Consider the following 19132-nt stretch of genomic DNA (forward strand, 5'->3'; position numbering starts at 1 on the left):
CTCCTGTGCCCTGGCTACTGCCCCTGCTCACCTTTCACGCATGTGTGGTCCCTGCTGGGTTTGTGGGGATTCTTTCAGGGCCGTGTCCTTGGGGCCCACCATGGAGAGGAATGGGGGGACTGAACCAGACATGGCCCTGGCCTGGGATGCTTCTTCCACAGGAGCCTAGGACATAATCAGTCTTCCAGCTGGTCTCGTTGAGTTGGTGTCCTTTCTGTCTCTGTCCTTACGTGCAGGGGGCTGGGAGACAGTGGCCAGAGCCGTGGGGCTATGGTTAAACAGTGTGTGGGAGTCCTGGGGGAACTGGGATTGTTGGAATACATTTTGATGGGGTTGGGGGGCCTGGGCAGTGGGAATGTCCAGGGTGAGAGAGGAGAGAGGAGGCGGTCGGGGGAGACTTTATGGCTGAAGACGGAGTCCTGGGCGACTTGACGGGGGCTGTGATGAGGCCGAGGTGTATGGCCCCGCCAGGCATCCTGGAAGCCCCGGGCAGCCCCCTAGCAGAGCCGCCCTGAGCCTCAGCCCCACCCCCAGGTCTGACCTGGAGCTGCAGTTCAAGTGCTACCACCATGAGGACCGGCAGATGAACACCAACTGGCCGGCCTCGGTGCAGGTCAGCGTGAACGCCACGCCCCTCACCATCGAGCGCGGGGACAACAAGACATCCCACAAGCCGTTGCATCTCAAGCACGTGTGCCAGCCAGGCCGCAACACCATCCAGATCACCGTCACCGCCTGCTGCTGCGTGAGTGTGCCGGGGGTGGGGTGTGGGGGACCCTCAGCGCCCCGTGGGGTCAGCCATGGCCTGGGGTCCTCCTCCCCACAGCTCCCAGAGTGATCCTTTAGAAGTACCCCAGAAATGTGCCATTGTCCTCGCCCCCCACCCCCCCGGGACTGTGGGATGAAATTCAGGCCATCGTGCTCTGGCCTTCTCCCCTCTTGCACTACAGCCTTGCACCACTTCCTCCCGGAGCTCTTGGACACCACCTGCCCCCATGCCCACCACCTTCTTCCACTGGGGAAGTTCTGTGTCTCCCTCAAAGCTAGGCTCCATTCATGCCTCATTTGCAAGAAATTTTTATATTCTAATCATCTTTTCCCCCAGACCCAACTCTACCAAGTCTGGAGTTAACACCCTCCCTTGATCACCCAGGAGTGCTAGCTCAGAACTCTGTGTGTGTGTGTGTGTGTGTGTGTGTGTCTCCTGTCCTGTGACTCACTGATCTGGGACGACGTCTGAGCCATGCTCCTCTCCCCCAGCATCAGGGTCTGGTACTCAGGGCTTGCTTGGGAATTTGCAGTTTACCTGCCCCTGCCTGCTGGCCTCCCCTGGAGGAGAAAGAGCTCTGATCCAGCCCTCATGAGGGTTGGGGCTTCAAGACCACCCAGAGATAGGGGTCACAGGACTAGGGATGCTGTCAGAGTGAGGAGCTTGTGGGGGCTTGTTGGAGTGGGCAGTTCTGGAAGGCTTCCTGGAGGAGTGAAGACAACATCCTCTGGCGGGAAGGGTGGAGTAGGCATGATGGGGAACAGCAGGGTGCAAGGGTAGGAAGTGTTTGGCTCCAATCCTGATGCCTTGTGTCCTGTGACTTCCTTTGGTAGGGGCGAGGGGCGGGGGGTGCTATTTGAGCATCAGAGTCAGCTTTGGTGGAGACCCACTGTCCCTGGGGAGTGACCCCTCTCTGGGTCCCCAGATCACAGGTCCCAAGACACATCCTGGTCCTTTAGGGCTCTCCCAGGTCCCAGGGACCCTCTCCTAGCAGGGCATCACTGTGGATGTGGGGCCCTTTGCTGTGTTTAGCCTCTGGCGCACAGTGAGTGGGCATGGGAGCCACATGGCAGGGTCCGAGTCTCCGCTTTTTCTTGGCAGTCCCACCTCTTTGTGCTGCAGCTGGTCCACCGGCCCTCTGTGCGCTCCGTGCTGCAAGGCCTGCTCAAGAAGCGACTCCTGCCTGCAGAGCATTGTATCACGAAAAGTGAGTGGGGGCTCAGGGCTGGAACCAGACCCCAGTCTCTCCGCATGCACTGTCCCTCGAGCCTGACACCACTGGGCCCTGAGGGTCCCCTGGCACCAGCCCCTCCCCCTTCCCCTCCAGTGCCTCTCCTCTGGGGCTGTGGGGACAATCGGATGAGTATACGGTACTGTTATCACAGGAGATGAGGCAGATTAAACCAAGATACCATGGTGTAGGTAGTCCAGACAGGCTCCCTGGAGGTGATCACCTGGAAGGATGGGAGGAACTGGAGAAGAGGGTTCTTCATTGTGGGGGAAGCACAGAGGTCAGTTGCAGACTGGACTCCTTACCTCAACAGCCCAGGCCTAACTTGAGAGGGAGGGACTTGGCTCCGAGTCCCAAGTGCAGACACTTGGGATCGGGGGCACCATGCAGGAAGTGGGAAGTATGTTCCTACACCCCCTTCAGATGTGCTTCTTCGTATGCTGAGCCCTAGAATCCTGCCAGGCCATTTCCACACTTGGAGAACTAAGTGCAGAAGTGCCTGTGGGGCTTTCCCACTGACCCAGAAAATCAGTGAAGTGCCAGACTGTTTTTGCAGGTTTTGCAGAAAGTCCTGCCTTCCTAGTGAAGACACAGGGCATGAACTGCAGAGACTGGGGGGCTGACGACATGGCCACCTCCAGGGACACTTCACACTTTTCACCTGAAGAGTGTCATTCCAGAATATTGGGCATCCCAGGGCCCCCAGCATGCCCATCTCCCTCTCACCCAGGCCAAGGTGCCCTGCACCAATTTTTGAGACCTCCCAGTGTTAGGGGGCATGGAGAACCAGGGTGTGCATCAGCCACTTGAGGCAGTGGGGGAAGTACAGGACAGCCTTGCCCTTCTTATCCACTCCTGCCTCTACTCTACAGTCAAGCGGAATTTCAGCAGTGTGGCGGCCTCATCGGGCAACACGACCCTCAATGGGGAGGATGGCGTGGAGCAGACAGCCATCAAGGTGTCTCTGAAGTGCCCCATCACGTTCCGGCGCATCCAGCTGCCTGCTCGAGGCCATGATTGCAAGCATGTCCAGGTGAGCGGTCCTGGGAGGAGCCTCCTGCATCCTCGCTGGGATGGTGATGGGGCAGGCGCAGGCAGCAGGGCTGTCTCCAACCCTGGAAGGATGCCATGGCCATCAGCAGCTATCTCACTCACTCATTCCTGACATCATTTACCCTTCAAGCAACTTCTCTGTGTACTCAGAGCTAGGTCCATCTGGTTTGTGTATCGTCAACGAGCTGTTGAAGTGTCAGGACTTAACTTCTCTGGATTTGAGGAAGTCTCATGAGGTTTTCGGAGAAGGCAATGGCACCCCACTCCAGTACTCTTGCCTGGAAAATCCCATGGACGGAGGAGCCTGGAAGGCTGCAGTCCATGGGTTTGCTGAGGGTCGGACAGGCCTGAGCAACTTCACTTTCAGTTTTCACGTTCATGCATTGGAGAAGGAAATGGCAACCCACTCCAGTGTTCTTGCCTGGAGAATCCCAGGAACTGGGGAGCCTGGTAGGCTGCCGTCTGTGGGGTCGCACAGAGTCAGACACGACTGAAGCGACTTAGCAGCAGCAGCAGCATGAGGTTTGATTGAGCAGTTAGGATGGATGTAAACCTCACTGGTGGGACCTGCTTCTTCCCTATGAACCAAGAGACGTGAACAATACAGAAGATGAAGTAGTAACAAGGTTAGAAATAAGAGGATGGCGCCCCCACCCCCAAAATGAAAGTGCTGGGGATGTGGAATTCAGGCTTCATTGGTTATGCACTATCATAGCAACTCATGCTTCCCCTCTAAGCCTCAGTACCTCCTCTGGGCCGTGGGGACAGTTTCCTTGTCCAACTTACAGAACTCTTTGAATATAACAGATAATGACGATCATCATGATGTCTATAAATGGGAGAGGTAGCCACTCACTTCTTTTTGTTTCCTCTCTCAGAAGGAGCGAGAAAGAATTAAAGAGACCTCTTCTGGAGCCCCAGAGGGCTCCAGAACTGGATTTAGACAGTCCCAGCCCTGGCAGATGCCATAAGCCAGCTGGAAATACTGCCCTTTTGGCCACCATGGCTGATGTGAGCCTGAGAGCAGGGGCATCTCTGCCCGGCTCGTCTTGAGGCCTTGCCCTGAGCACGTGCTCAGGAAGTGGCCGTGGGTTGAGTGCCTAGTCACAGTTTGGGTGGCTAGACACAGGCAGCCCTAGAGGGTGAGATGCATTGGGTGGGAGCTACCCTGGGGCCAGGCCAGCCACACCCTCAGCCCCCACCCTCTCACAACAGGCCCCAAGGGCTTCATAGTGGGCCAGGAGCCCCCCTCCATCAAAAGCTCTTTCCTTGGGAAAACGGGGGCAGGGGACGTCTGGTTGCCTAATTTGTCTCATACATGCTGATGAACCAGATGGGGTGTGTCCTCCCTGCGTGGGCTCGGCCAGTGAGAGGGGCAGGATTGGTGAGGGGCGGCTGCAGGGGAAGGCTGCTCGGAGGCCATGGGTCATCTGGTGCACAGGGCTGGTATGAGGAGGGCCGGGCACAGCGTTGCAGGGACTCGGCGTGGCCCATAGGCTGTATGCACAGCAGAAAATAGGCAAAATTATCACTCCACCCAGCCCCCCAGCCCTGGGTCTCTCCATCACCTGTCTCCCTCCCTGGTGGGACATCTTCATGAGGGTCCCAGAGGCAGTTCGGGTTGCATGTAAGTGGTTTCTGAGGGCCCTGGGCTCATCTGTCTTTGTCTCTCGGCCTCTGCAGTGCTTTGATTTGGAGTCATACCTGCAGCTGAACTGCGAGAGAGGGACCTGGAGGTGTCCTGTGTGCAAGTAAGTGACACCGGCCTCAGCATAAGCACAGTCACCTGGCCGTGGGAGGAGCTCTGGGCCTGTTCTGTGGGGTCCAGCCACCTCCCACCTGCCCTAAATGCATAGCAGAGGGGCTCAGATTACAGGGGCAGTGCATAGTCCCCTTGTACCAAGCTGTCGCAAAGCTGCCCTCTCCTGTTGGTGCCCCAGTAGTACCCAGAGGCAGGCGCCGAGTCTCTTGGACACACTGGGGAGGAGCGGGCTGTGTCTCCACGCCTTAGGGTCCAGGAGCCAAGCCCAAGCCCTGCCTCTCCTTTTCCAGTAAAACCGCTCTGCTGGAGGGCCTGGAAGTGGATCAGTACATGTGGGGCATCCTGAATGCCATCCAACAGTAAGTAGGCCTCTCCACGCGGGGAAGGGGTGGGGGGGGCAGCAAGAATGCGGGCCCTGATGGTATGAGGTGAGCATACATGGTTGCCCCTGATAATTTATCCCCCACTGGGCCGGCAGACCATTTTCCCACATTCCTCACCTCTCTGCAAATTTAAGGACTTGTCTACCTGGGGGCAGATGAACTTTCCAGGAAGGACCACGCTCAGTCAGAGCAGGAAGCTGACAGTCCTGCAGCGGTGGCCATGCCGGGAGTGCGGGCTTAGGGGCCAGCCGCACAGCCACTTGCTTTTCCTAGCCTCAGTCTCCCCTTCTCTCCAAAGATGTAAAAGTCTCCCATACCTCTGTTGTAGGCAGAGTGTAATGGGAATGGGGGCAGAGGGAGCCTGGATGAGAGCATCATAATGTCTGTTCAAGCGGGAGGCTCTTGTGTCTACGACCGGGTACCCAGGCCCCCAGCTCTGCCCCTTTGTTCCCCCAGCTCCGAGTTTGAAGAGGTCACCATCGACCCCACGTGCAGCTGGAGGCCAGTGCCCATCAAGTCGGACCTACACATTAAAGATGACCCTGATGGCATCCCCTCCAAGAGGTTCAAGACCATGAGTCCCAGCCAGATGATCATGCCCAATGTCATGGACATGATCGCCGCCCTGGGCCCTGGCCCATCCCCTTATCCACTCCCGCCTCCACCTGGGAGCACCAACTCCAATGACTACAGCAGCCAAGGTGGGTGACGGCCGATGAGGAGGGAGGGAGAAGCCATGGCAGGGGCCCAGGATTTCTGGGGTGGTGGTGGCAGGTGCAGGGAAGCTGTAGTGTGAAGAGGCAGCGGTAACTTGCCCCCAAAAACACCACACCGCTGGCCTTGGGTGCAGTGCCATCCTTCCTTCTCCGTCCCACTGCTTGGTTCCATCCAGCCCTGCGGGTTGGTACCCAGTTGGGAAGGCATGTGTGAGATGCTGCCCCGTGAGCCAGCCTCCTGCCCCTCGCACCCCACCCTGCTCAGCCTCCTCTCCTGACTCCTGGAGCTCCCGGGCCGGCAGCTGCCGATCTCAGGGGCTTCCGAGCCCCTTTGCTTGAGACGTTGCCACCACCTGCCCCTGGAGTTCTGGCCCTTCCCCAGGCCCCCTGTGTTCCTTCCAATGGTCTGCGTATTGGCCCTGTCCCTGCGACTCTCCCACCCTCTGAGAGACAAGAGTCCAGGAGCCTGGAGCACCAGCCTTCAGCCGCTGAGGTCACCGTCACTGTCAGGCCCAGCTGCACTGCACTGCCCTCGGTTCCCAGAGAGCACCCTCCCTGCCCCCAGAAGGCTGGGGATGGCAGCACCCACGGAATCCCTGCCCTTAGGTTCCCAGGGCTTCAGGATGATCAGATTTCTCAGAGAGGTTAGCCTACCTAGCCAGAGTTCCACAGCGTACTGAGGGGCCCAGCTTTCCAGCGTGCTGATCCTCTGTCTCGCCGCCACCGCACCGTGAAGGGAGCAGCGGCTTGGGGGCCAGACAGCTGACTTCTCAGGGTGGACTCTCAAATCTAACACGGCTTCCTTTTGTACTGAGCAGATTCTGGCCACCTGCTCTGGGCCTGGGTCGTCCCAGTGATGAAGGGCAGGCATGTGGTGGCTGCAGGGGAGCAGGTCTGGGGGCTAGCTCAGCAAATCCTGTAGAGAGTTCAGACTTGGGCCTCATTCTAGGACCCTCTGCCGACAGGAGTCCCACCCACCCCGTCCCCCTACGCTGGCCCTGCTTGTAGCTGTAGACCAGCAGACACCTGGGGATGCGAAGGACCACAGGAGAAGGCCACCCTGGGCCCCACCATACAGCCTGGAGGTCTGAGCTGCCAGAGCCGACCCTAGCCTTGCAGGGGGTTAGGCCTGGGTTCTTCGTTTCCACACTCTGATTCCCTGGGCAGGGGGTGGGGGGGCATATTCCCTTTGGATAACACCCCTCCCCATCTGGTTCCATCCCCAGGAAACAACTACCAAGGCCATGGCAACTTTGACTTCCCCCACGGGAACCCCGGCGGGACGTCCATGAATGACTTCATGCACGGGCCCCCCCAGCTCTCCCACCCCCCGGACATGCCCAACAACATGGCCACCCTCGAGAAGCCCCTCAGTCACCCCATGCAGGAGACTGTGAGTACCTGTTCCTTGCCCATGACCCTCCACCTCCCCGGTGCCCCCAGCCCCAGTGTGGGGCTGTTTGGGACAGAGGGCTCCCCTGGACCTTTCTGATGTTTGCCTGGTTCCCTCCCAGGCAAAGGGGAGGGCAGAGAGTTGAGTCTGGGGACTCAGGAGGGAGTGGGGGGCCTAACCGAGGCTGGGTCATGGCTCAACAGCATCCCTGGATTTGGCTGTTTCACCCAGGACATCAGGTTCTCAGATGGGGGAAACTTCAGGCTCTTACCTGCACATACATACTGCATATACATGCATACGTGCGGATGCCTGCACACACCCCACACGCCGGCCCACACACTGCCGTACACATGGCACACATCTTAACACACGCACACGCACACACACACACACACAGACATGCCGTCCCCTCTTACACACTCTTACACTGACTTATCATAGCTCCATCCAGCCATCTAGAATTTTGTCCCAAACCCAATCACTTTACTCCCTGAGAGTCTGATTACCTCCTTCTTCAAAAAGAAAAGTGAGGACATCTACTTATCCCAAGAGGATTCACTTCTCATCCTGTTTCACATATTAACACACACTCTATCGCTGAGAAAGCCCCTTTGGGTGAGGTGCCCTGTGCTGTCCCTTCTCTTCCTGTGGCCCCAGCAGCAGTGGTGGGAGGTCTGACCACCCCCCAGGTCCTCATCTAGGCAGCGCTGGATGATCCCACTTGGTCTAGTGGGCATTCTCTGAGCTTGACCTCCCGGCTGTGCCTTGTATCAGTTGCAAGCAAGACAGACCCAGGCCTCATGCTCATGGAGCAGAAGTTCTGGTGGTGCCTGGATGGAGGAAACACAGTTGGTGTTTTGGGAGAGCCGAGGCCCAGGCGCTGAAGACTGAGGCCTCGGTTATTCTTTGTGTCTCTCATCTTAGCTAAGGGGTAGTCACGGAGGGCCTGGCAGTAGGTCCTGGGTCACAGCTGCCAGAGGGAGGGGGCCAGGGGGTCTCGTCCACGCCCAGAGGTGGGGTTGGGCCTGCACCCGAAGGCACCTCTTCAGGCTCTCCATGCTCCACGGTGTGGCCTCGAAGGAAGGGGCTTCTGGATTGTACTGTGTTCCCCACACTTGACATGGAATTGGCTCTGCCACTGGGCCAGGAGATTGTCCTGTACACCAGAGCCACTAATTCTCAGCCGGACCGACTATTAACCAGGACTCTGAGTAAGGGGCACTGTAGCAGCTTGCCCACAGGAACCCAGAATGCCACATCAGAAATAGCTGCTTTCACAGGCCTTTGGCCATGTTTTTGTAAGTTACTTTTTGCCCTGTGGGGCTTCTGATTTCTGGGAGCCTTTCTCCTGGCCCCCTTCCCTAGCCCTGCTCCCCAGGATCTCAGTATTTCATGCCCAGGAGTCACCCAGATCACCCCCTGACCCCATATTCACATGGCACCTTCTGAGTCCTCACAATTCCCAACACTCGAACATGGCAGTGGGGGCAGTGTTTCCTTCCTCTGTCCAACAAGACTCTCTCCTACCTTGTCAGTTCTGCTGCCTGGGGTCTTTGCAGAGGGATCTAAGCCTGTGAGTTGACTCCACAGCCCCTCAGGATGCTTCTCAAATATGCACTGTCGTCGCCCGTTTCTGGGCTTGTGTTAGATGGTGACTAGACCCAGAAGTACAGATGCACAAGGTGATGGGGTGCAATCACAGGGCGACCAACCCCCCACACCGGCCCAAGCAGAGCAGCCTCGCCCGGCTGAGCATGAGGCCAGAAGGATTCACAGTGCACAGTGGGAGGGCCCCAAGCAGGCGCTCGTTCACCCAAGGCCTCTCCTGTGCCAAGTGGGAGGTTGACGGGTGTGTCGGCAGCCCCAGAGAGCACCTGCCCCTCCAGGCTCCGAGGTAATTCCAGCAAGATGTCAGGGCCAAGCAGGGCAGCTGTGTCAGCAGATCCAGGGGACTGTCTGTCTGGGGCTGGGCTGCTCCAGGTGTGTGGAGCCCTCTCCTGCCCCCCACTTCCCAGAGCAGTCACTGTGGAGCACCGCAGGCATGGGGAGGAGTCATAGGCTGGCCTCACACTGACAGCCGTGGTGGCTGTCCCTCCAGCCCCTCCTGGTCCTTCTTACTTCGTCTGCATCCCACACATGTTCCCCCAGGGTCACCAGCCTTAAGGTCATGTGGACATCGCCTGTTCTCAGGGCTCCAGGCTGTAGGGGCAGTGCTTGCAGGGGGCCACCCGAACTGTGGGCAGAGGCCGGCCCACAGCAAGGCCCGGAAAACAACTTTTAGGAGAAACAGGAAGAGGAACTGGGTTCTCTGGAGATCGGGATGGTGTGGCTGCTGTTTGCAAACCCACGAAGGAAGTGTCAATATTTCTGTGTGGCCCAGAAGACGGGGCAGGGAGGAGGGTAATGAAAAACCACAGAGACAAGTGGCCACCTGGCTGCCCATTCCAAGTGAGCAAGCAGCCTGGCCCGTCAGGGAGCTCTGTGCACTAGCAGAGTGTGACGGGCGTTGGGGCCGTCGCTTGGGGAATGCCGGAGATGGGGCCAGGACCTGGACTCAGCCTTTCACTCTGAGATCTGAGCTCTGAAGGCAGGACTGCTTGAGGCAGCAAACAGGGGAAGTGTAACTCTCACTCACTCACGCCTGTGTCCCCTGCCCACCCACAGCCCCTGTGCACGTGGGGCGGGGGTGGGCCCTTAGGTTGTCTACGAGATAAGCATGTCGCGGACGCCCAGGTGGGCGGCTAGCAGGCAGGATTCGGAAGCCCCGGGTCTGCTCCTTTTCCATGGGCTCAATTACACCCTACCTGGGGCAGCAGGCAGAGCTTGCACCAGAGCCTGTGCGCCCAGCATCACCCCCAGCCCAGGGCCCACGTGGGGGCGCAGACCCCCACCCCGAGCTGCACGCCTGCCCCATGCTGTCGTCCATGTCTGCTCTCCGCCAGCCCAGCGCGGGCCTGCAGCACGCCGCCAGCAGCGCTCCTGCCCACCGCCCTGCCCCCTGGACACATGCCCATTTCGCTTCTCCATCCTGCCCTTGCTGTTGTTCATTGTGCTGGTGTCCGGGCCAGGGAGGCAGAGGGGCTCCCAGGGGCCTGCCTGGACCCCGAGGTCTCAGTGTCTCCGCTCATCTCAGAGCCCTTGGCTGCCTCCCTCCCGGCCCCACGTGGCCTCAGCCTCCCTGACGGGCGGTTTCCGGGGCAGGATTTTTGTTTGTTTGTTTCTCTGCAGAGGGAAAAAAAAAAAGCATTCAGCTTTGTAGAGGGGTGGCTTTGTTTTGGGGGTTTGTTATTTTCCTGGTTTGGTTTGGTTTTCATTTCTCCAGGCGTCTCGTCGCTGTACCTTGTCACCTCACCTCTCTTTTTCCTGCTCTCTCCTCCTCCACAGATGCCACACGCTGGCAGTTCTGACCAGCCCCATCCCTCCATACAACAAGGTTTGCACGTCCCACACCCCAGCAGCCAGTCAGGGCCTCCATTACATCACAGTGGGGCTCCTCCTCCTCCTTCCCAGCCTCCCCGGCAACCGCCACAGGCCGCTCCCGGCAACCATCCACACAGCGACCTGACCTTTAACCCCTCCTCAGCCTTAGAGGGTCAGGCCGGAGCGCAGGGAGCATCTGACATGCCGGAGCCTTCGCTGGATGTAAGTTGGGGTCACCACATGCCTTGGCCTGGGGCTAGGCCTGGCGCCGGGACCTGTCAGAGAGCAGGGGCGGGTGTTGAGGGCCCGAGTCCCGGGGTGGAGGAGGCATAGCTGTGAGGAGGGGTGGGCGGCCGGAGGGTGGGCCCCGCCAACCTACCTCCCCTGGCTCCAGGACCAGGGAACCCCACAGCAGGCCAGCCCCCTCCCCCTCGCTGCTGGCCCCGCCCCCGTCCCCTTGGCCACAGTCCTGCAGGCCAGCCCTGCCCCGCCTCGCCCAGGCCCCCGTAGAGTCCCTCTGGGCTGGTCCTGGAGGCAGCCCGAGAGGGTCCCCACCCGTCCCCCCCTTCCCCTTCCCCCACATCGGCTTGCCATCTCCGCGTCTGCCACACTTTCTGGCCCCGCGGCACGGGCGGGGCTGGAGGGACAGGGTCCGTCCGTCTGCGTCGCTGGTGTATGTCTGTCTGCAGTTTCTAGTCTGTGTGTCGTCCATGCCCTGTGCTTCTGCTCGCTCCATCGCTCACTGTGAGAGGCCCCGGTCACACTGCGGGTGGTGGTGACTGAGGTGGGAGTGGGAAGCTGAGATTTAGGGATCACCCCCTCCCACCCCCCCCACGTTGAGAACTGAATGATCTGGAAGGTGGAGCAGGGGGACACTGGGTGATGGGTGCTGGGTAGCTGGGCAGGGCTGCAGGGAGAGGGACACAGCACTTGCCCCTCCCATCCCTCATCCCTAGACTCTATAGAATCCCAGACAGGAGGCCCGCCCTCTCCTCCATCACTCCTTTCCCTCACGCCCCAGCCCCAGCAGGAGTCACCCTTGATCTCTGTAGTGAATGGGGCTCACTCGGCTTTTTGGCCATCTTGAGTTGTTGTCTGACTCTCCTCCCCAGACCAGGCCAGGGCAGGTGCTTGTAGATTGATGAGGGTTCCCCCGTGAGATCAGAAGATTCCAAGGACCTCGCAGGAGAGGGTAGGGTTGGTCTGCCAGCCAGCCACGGGCTCAGCAAGGAGCCAGGAGTTCTTGGGTGAGGTGTGGGGTGGTGAGATCCAAAGAGATCACCCAGCCTTACGTGCAAAGCCACTTGGTTTTCCTGGGAGGCCCAAGTGACCCCCAGTTGCTGTGGCAAGTATAAGGATTACTCTGTTCATTGAGGAGCCCTCCCAGCTGGTGGACTGAGGGCCCCACCGTCCAGACTTGAAGTGAGCACGGTGTGCCCCAGACCAGCATGGTGGCCCGGGGGCATCTGGGGACCACGAACACTTAGTCTCCCCTGTTTGGGCCAGGACCCCAGGAGGCAGGTCGGGGGCAAGTGAACAGGCCGGGGGTGCCCTGCCTTCCTCGCCTTGGGCTGGCCCAGCCCTCGGCCGACACCTCAACTGGGCTTCTGTACTTCTCTTCCAGCTCCTTCCAGAACTCACAAACCCCGACGAGCTCCTCTCGTACCTGGATCCCCCCGACCTGCCGAGCAATAGTAACGATGACCTCCTGTCTCTCTTTGAGAACAACTGAAGCCCACCCCTGCATCGGGGCCACCCCTCCCCACTCGGCCTCCTTCCCCGTCTGCCCCACACACTTCCCTGCTGGGAGCCCGAGCCCTCGGACCGCCCCTTCTGCGGCCTTCAGAGCCAAGGGGCAGGAGGGTGCGCTGTGAAGGCGGTGCGGGTCTGGAGCCCACGCCCAGAGCAGGCCCTGAAGATGACCCTCGAGATGGGGCAACAGCCCAGGGAGGGGGCACACGCTGATGGCGGCTTCCAGACGACCCTCCAGTGCCCCCCAGATTCTTCCAGTTTGTAAACTGTAACCCAGCTTCCCTGCTTCCTGGCCCAGAGCCATCTCCAAGTGACTGTGACCCTGAGAGAGAGCCCCCCAGACCCCAGCGGCCCCAAGCCTTGGAGGAGCAGCGGCGGTCAGCAGCAGTGAGAACGGCCTGCCCACCACCACCACCACCACCACCACCCACAGAAAAGCACAAACCTCTGGGCAAGAGAACTCTCAGGGGCCAAGGTTATCGCTTTGACCCCAGACCTCTTAAGCCAGGATACCCTATGAACAGTCTCAGAAAGCAGAGAAAAAAGACAAGATTCGGTGTTTGGGAGAGGGAGAGCCATTCACCCTCTTGCTCGGGGATGGGTGGAAAAAGGGAGTCAGGGCCTCTCAAAGCCAGGATGGCCCTAGAACCACTGACTCAGGCCAGGGCCCAGCCTTGGGGGGACGGGGGTGCAGAGAAAGAACCCAGCTGAAATTATTGTGCCCGTAGTTGGAGGGAGGGGGGCCACCAGTCAAAGTTGGAGTCCAATAGAATCAGCAACTTACAGTTTTGCTCCAAGCCTCTCCTTTTTTTTAAACGACCGCAACAAAGCTACGAAGTCACTTGGAGAAGAGGAACATTGGACTTGGACAGCAAGCGAACCATTTCTCCCCATGTGTTCTGCTTCCTTCCTCTGCTCCCCCCCCCAACCCCTCTGAGACTGTTACGTGGGACACCCACGTCCCTCTGTCCCAGTGCCCGTGTCCGCCCGGACAGCAGGGTGGGTGGTGGAAAGGCAGGGCATGCAAGGGCTCAGCAGCAGGAACCCCGGGCGTCGCTCCCTCTCCGGCTCCTCTGTCTGTCTGGTCTGTGCTCCAGGCTGCCCCGGGCTCCAGCCCAGCCCATCGCCGTGTGTGTGCCAGGATCAAGCATCGCATGGTGTTTCTGTGGCTGTCTCAGCCCCAGCTCTTGGCCGCCAGCCTCTCCCTCGCTTCGTGTCCCTCTGCTCTTGCAAGCTCACCCCACACTCCTGCTCCAGCAGAAGCAGCCTCTGGTCTACCCTCCGTGCTTTGCTCCGTCCCGCCAACCGCTCGCTCTCACAGTGCCCCGGGTAGCTTTCTGTGCATCCGTTTTGTTCCAGGCTCCCCTGTGCTCCCCGAGCCACGTGGGCTGTGATGTTGGGCGGTTGGGTCGCTTGGATCTCCTCTGTAAATTTGTCGTGCCCCTCCCCTGCTGCTGCCCGGGACCTTCACTCGCTCCCCCGTTCACTGTCTGTTTTCAGTCTCTGTCTCCCCCTCTGTTGGCCGGGGGACACCCAGCACTCCTCTGGATTTGACCGGAACGTTGGCCCCGGCTGTTGACTTCCGGTCACTGAACCAGACGGCCCGGCACAAAGTTTTCTGTAGGAAAGCTGCCATCGTCCCTCCCCCACCCCTTTCCTTTGTCCCGTTGTTGAGGTTTTTTCAAACAGCGTGGTGTTCCGTATGCAAATCAATTATTTTAAGAATTGCTTTTGTAAATATCTTTGTGAATATTTTAGTATTGTCTTTGATAATATTCAACATTTTCATGACCTGGTTATAGCCTTTGCTGGTGTTTTTAAAATACCTTGACTCAACGACAAAGACCGAGTCCCTTTTTTAAAAAAAAAAAAACAACAAACAAAAACAAAAAAGCAACCAGGGCCATTTGTACAGATGAAGGGATGAAAAGCATGGGTGGCTGTACCGTGAGTTAGACGAAGACCAGGCTACCCACTGTTGGGAGCCATCCCCAGTTGGCTGGTGGGGACACATGCGGCCATCTCCGACCAGTGACCCTTAGCCCCAGCTGTGTCAGGCCATCTGGGGATGCCCCGCCCCAGACAGACCTATAGATGCCTTCCTTAGAATTTCCCGCTTCCTGCCTTGCAAGACTGTCTCAAAAAGGCCTGGGTGTGTTCTTGTTATCAGGGTGTCCCCACTCTGCTCACCAACTTACCCACAGCTTTCTAGCACAGAGGGTCTATCTACTGCCCACAACCCAGGCTCTGGGCACCTCCCTCATCCGTCTCTGAGTAAGCCGTGGGCTCAGCACCCTGAGGTGGATTTCCTGGGTCCCCTCTCAAGCAAGCCTCCACCAGCAAGTTCAGCAAAGAGCTTTCCAGACCTGCGGTGCCTGCATCCTGCACTCTGGGCACGTACTCTTCCAGAGCGATTTTGGAGCCGGGTTGGTGGGGTGGGGGTAGGAGGGTAGGCATCAAGGTGTCTGGGGCTGGAACGAGCCCTAGTTGGTGACACATTCAGGTGACGACGGCTTCCCCAAGCAAGAGCGGTTCTGAACTCCGGGGAGATGCTTCCCTGACTCTTTTGGATGACTACTTGGAGCCATACATAACCTCAGCAAAAATGATGCCTCAGCAAGCCACTTCTCCATGACAAGCGTCCACCCAGGCCACAGGCACGGTGCTGTCTCCACTCCACGGAATGGACAGGCGCCAGCAGGCGGCGGGAAGGCCCAGTACAAGCAATCACCCATCTTCTTGGTTTGAAGCTTTACCCATGGATCATATTCCTGTAGCCATTTTTATTTTTTAAGGAACTAATACTTTCTCCCTAATGGAAGCCCTGAGCCCCCAGAGAGCTCCACGCCTGCTCCCTCGGCCTCACCCAACCAGACAGGGCGACGCGGGCAGCAGCCACTCAAGGGACATGTGTACATATGTAAATGAGAAATAGAGACATGTTAACAGATGCATTCATTTCCCTCGGAATGTGTATTGTTTTTATTTTACGGAACAAAACAAAAAGGCTTGGAACTCCATCTTAATGTGGGAAAAAAAAACTAGATCCTGTCTGTTAGCGTCTGTGAGGTCTCTCTCCGCATCTGTCTCATCATGTAATATACTCTGACTCTGTGTGGAAAGGAATTTTTTTGTTCCGTTTTTGTTTTTATTTTACCTACATGTACTATTTAGCTTCAGTGTACTAGTCCCGCCACCTGTGTGTTTTTAGGGTGCTATGGAAATAATGAAAAGAAACGGGGATTTCAGAAGAAAATTGTAACCAAATTCATCCTTTGTATAATTTTTGATATCATGATCGCAGGTGATTGACACACACACATGAACACACACCCACCGTGCAGCCTGAAGTAACCCCCACAGCGACGTCATCGTCTTTGTACATCTCTGTACAATGCAATCATTTCATACTTTAAACTGGTCAGAAAACTAATTGTGATTTCTAGTCTTGCAAAACTGTATGTAGTTAGATGATGTGACAGCCTCTAATATTTATCTAATAAATATGTATTCAGATGAAACCTGTATATTAGGTGTTCATGTGGTTATTTTGTATTTAAAGATCAAATTATTTGACTATTGCTAGACATTTCTATACTCTGTTGTAACACTGAGGTATCTCATTTGCCCATGTTAATTTTTTTTCTAAATAAATGGACAAAAACGAAGGTTTGGCGAACTAGCAATTTTGTGAATGGTAAGGAGTGGTTTGGGTGTTTGCTGGTTTTGCTTTATCAACCGCCACCCCTGCCCGATCCCCTGCAAAACAAAACAAACAAAAACTATGCAGACAGGTGTTAAGTCGAGGAGCCCCTGATACAGGGGTCCCTGCAGGAACCTGGAACCTAGTCCGTATGAAAGTGCAGCGCCCAGTGGTCTCACCTCCAGGTCTCCAGCAGTCCCTGGTCCTGGTGAAGGGATGGCCTGGCAGGCGGGAAATGGACCCTGAATGGTGCCAGGCCCTGTACGGGGTGCTGGGACTCAGACCTGTTGTGACTCAAAGGCTATGCAGTGCTGTCTGGGCTCTGATAGCAAGCCCCTGGTGGATTCTATGGGCTTAGAAACAGGGATCTCATCATGTTAACACAGCTGTTGTCCCTCTGACCACCTCTCTCTGGCCACCCCACTTCTTAGCACCCTCGCCCCCTTCCCCTTTAAGGGGGCTTTGAGTCTTCTCTTGCCCATGATTGCAACTTACATAGGCTTCTTTGCTACAATCGCTGCCCAGGTCCTGTTTCTATTAACTGTCCTTACAGCCTCAGACACACAGCTGATTTCCCTTCCTGTGTCTCCTCCTGAACTTCGGGGAAGTGAATCTGATTCTCAGCCCAGCATCAGAAGAGCTCCCCTCTTCTCTCAGCTCTGGCCTCAAAAAATAGGACAGACTAGAATTTGGCTGTTGTGGCTTTCCCTCCACAGAGACAGTGTGAGGCTGGGTCCAAAGAAGGAAGTGGAATCTGGGAGGCACCCCAAAGTATATTCCCTGGAGCATATGTGTGTGTGGGGAGGGGGGATGTGTGTCAGGAGAGAGCACATATCTGCACGTGAGCAGGTGAGTGTGGGGGGGTGTGTGTCAGGAGAGAGCACAGATCTGCGTGTGAGCAGGTGTGTGTGTGCCAGAGTGAGCCAGGAGGATGTATGCAGGGTGTCATCAGCCACAGAACTGCCCGTGGAGAACTGGGGGCCAGGAAGTCCCCTGCCTCCGGGACTTCTCCAGGGTGGCCAGCTTCTCTTCTTGGAGGGAGATGGAAGGGGAGGGCAGAAGGAGAGTTTACATTAAACCTGGAATGCTGTGGCCACTGCCTTCTGCTGGCAAGAGGTGTTTTCTCTGAGAACCGACACTCCTGGAAGAGGGATGAGGAGCAACAACGACAGCTTCCCAAAGGGGCCCCCAGTTCCCCACCGCCCTGGAGCAGAGCTTTCCCATGGCTCTGTCAGTGGCTCATGAAATCATTTTGGTGGGTTTAAAGAAACAGATGAGAATGAAATAGAAAACACAAAGAGCACCCTTACAAAGTGAGGGTGCCGATTGTATCATGAAACTTCTGTTGCAATTGTGTGTCTGTGTCTGCTGAATCATGTTGTAAAATTAATTCTTACTTGTGGGTTGTGGTTAAAAACAAAAAGTTTAAATGCCATTGCCTTACAGGCAGGAAGTGGGCAGGGGGTGGGGAGGGAGAGGCAGGGCAGTATGCTCCCCTAACTTTAAGATAAAAAGCAAACCTTCCTGCTGTTCTAGCTTCAGAGCCTGAAGCCAGGGATACAGCTTAATATAGTCAGGTGACCTCCTAGCAAGGCTGCATGGAGACCCGCCCACCCCACCCCTCTAACTCCTCCTGAGACTGACTACTTCCTTCTGTGGGCCTAGAGAGAAGCCAATGGGAAAATCCCAGGAAGGGCCTCGCTCAGAGCAGCCTGGAACTCAGCCTCCTACCATACCGCTCTCTACCCTCTGCTTCCTCTCTCCCCTCACACATCTTCAGCATGTCCTTCAGCCCATGGGTCCTCTTGAGTTTCCATTCTTCCCAACCCACCCTACAGAGCCCCCACCCTCTACTAAATGACTGTCCCTCCACATAAGGCCATAGAGTGCTGGTAGGGAAAGTTATTCACCCCGCATGTGGCTTCAAGGACGATTTAGCATCTCCTGCTTCACTGAGACCTCAGGGCAGGAACTCCTACCTGCCCACCAATTTCTCTCTTCTTCAGCTCCTGCCTCCTGCTACACCATGCCCACCTTGCTTAGCAAGCTACCCCACTCTCACATAGACCCCCACTAACTTTCCCCCACCCACTAACCTGTGTTCATCCTCTCCCAGACTTATCTTTTTCCGCCCAGGCACAGAGGATGTGGTGTTCCTTCCCCAGTCAGGACCAGTCCCTCCTCAGCCTCTGAAACTGTCACCTCCATCTCTTCTGGGAAGGACTTCAGCCCCTTCCCCGACCCTCCCCCACTCCCTTCCGCAGGCCTGGAGCTTAAGGCTCTGGGTCTAACAGCCTCACCCCCACCCTTGGCTGTCCAGCCTCTCTGTTCCTTCTCATGCAAACTTCTCAATCTTCCCTTGATCGCTCATCATCCTTGACACCATGCAGCCAAAGTCTCTGATATTCTTCTCTGAAACTTCTCTCACAAGCTCGCCTATGACCCCTTGTTTTCTCAAGTCTGCTCCCCTTTTGGAGACTGGACCTCACGGCTACCTTTGATAATTGCCGCTTCTGCTTTGAAACTCCCTTGTCTTGGATTCCATGACAATCCCCTCTTCTGGGTCTTCAGTGCTCCTGAAGTGTCCTGACCATGCACTGGAAAGAGTAATAATGGACTGGAAAGAGCAAGAATGGCCCTGAGATGGGAGGACTGGTAAAGAGGTATGTGGTTAGACCTATGAGATGGGAAAATGTGAGGATCCACAGAGCACATTTTATCAGATGCCAGGGAGTGTCCAGTACAGAAGAGGCACCGAACAACCAAGGAGGCAGGGTGACTCAGCCAGTTGATCAGCCAGAATCTGTCCCCATCCCTTGCTCTCTATCTAGTGTTTTGCATAATATGGGCTTCCACAAGTGTCATGGAGAACAGAGTGTCAGGGAGATAGAGATCAAGTTACGTGTGAGCCCAACAGCAGAGGCTCCCTGTCATCAGGGCTGATCTA

The 19132-nt window shown here is 56.9% G+C and overlaps 1 protein-coding gene across 6 annotated transcripts in view; it reads left to right on the plus strand.

Annotated features, from left to right (window-relative positions):
- ZMIZ1 (zinc finger MIZ-type containing 1) overlaps positions 1-16150 on the plus strand; it is a 151051-nt gene extending 134901 nt beyond the window's left edge. For 4 of the 6 annotated variants that reach the window (XM_025284815.2, XM_025284816.2, XM_045165586.1 and 1 more), the window contains 9 exons: positions 535-745; positions 1871-1976; positions 2873-3033; positions 4737-4804; positions 5106-5174; positions 5655-5899; positions 7141-7307; positions 10695-10952; positions 12355-16150. In XM_025284815.2, the coding sequence (XP_025140600.1) occupies positions 535-745; positions 1871-1976; positions 2873-3033; positions 4737-4804; positions 5106-5174; positions 5655-5899; positions 7141-7307; positions 10695-10952; positions 12355-12462 (1393 nt within the window). In that variant the 3' untranslated portion in view covers positions 12463-16150. Of the gene's footprint in view, positions 1-534; positions 746-1870; positions 1977-2872; positions 3034-4736; positions 4805-5105; positions 5175-5654; positions 5900-6879; positions 7068-7140; positions 7308-10694; positions 10953-12354 lie in introns of those variants that run through there. The other 2 variants (XM_045165585.1, XM_045165588.1) reach the window with 2 other exon arrangements.
- Positions 16151-19132: the final 2982 nt, after the last annotated feature.

This window comes from Bubalus bubalis, chromosome 4, assembly GCF_019923935.1.
Source record: "Bubalus bubalis isolate 160015118507 breed Murrah chromosome 4, NDDB_SH_1, whole genome shotgun sequence".
NCBI classification, from domain to species: Eukaryota; Metazoa; Chordata; class Mammalia; order Artiodactyla; family Bovidae; genus Bubalus; species Bubalus bubalis.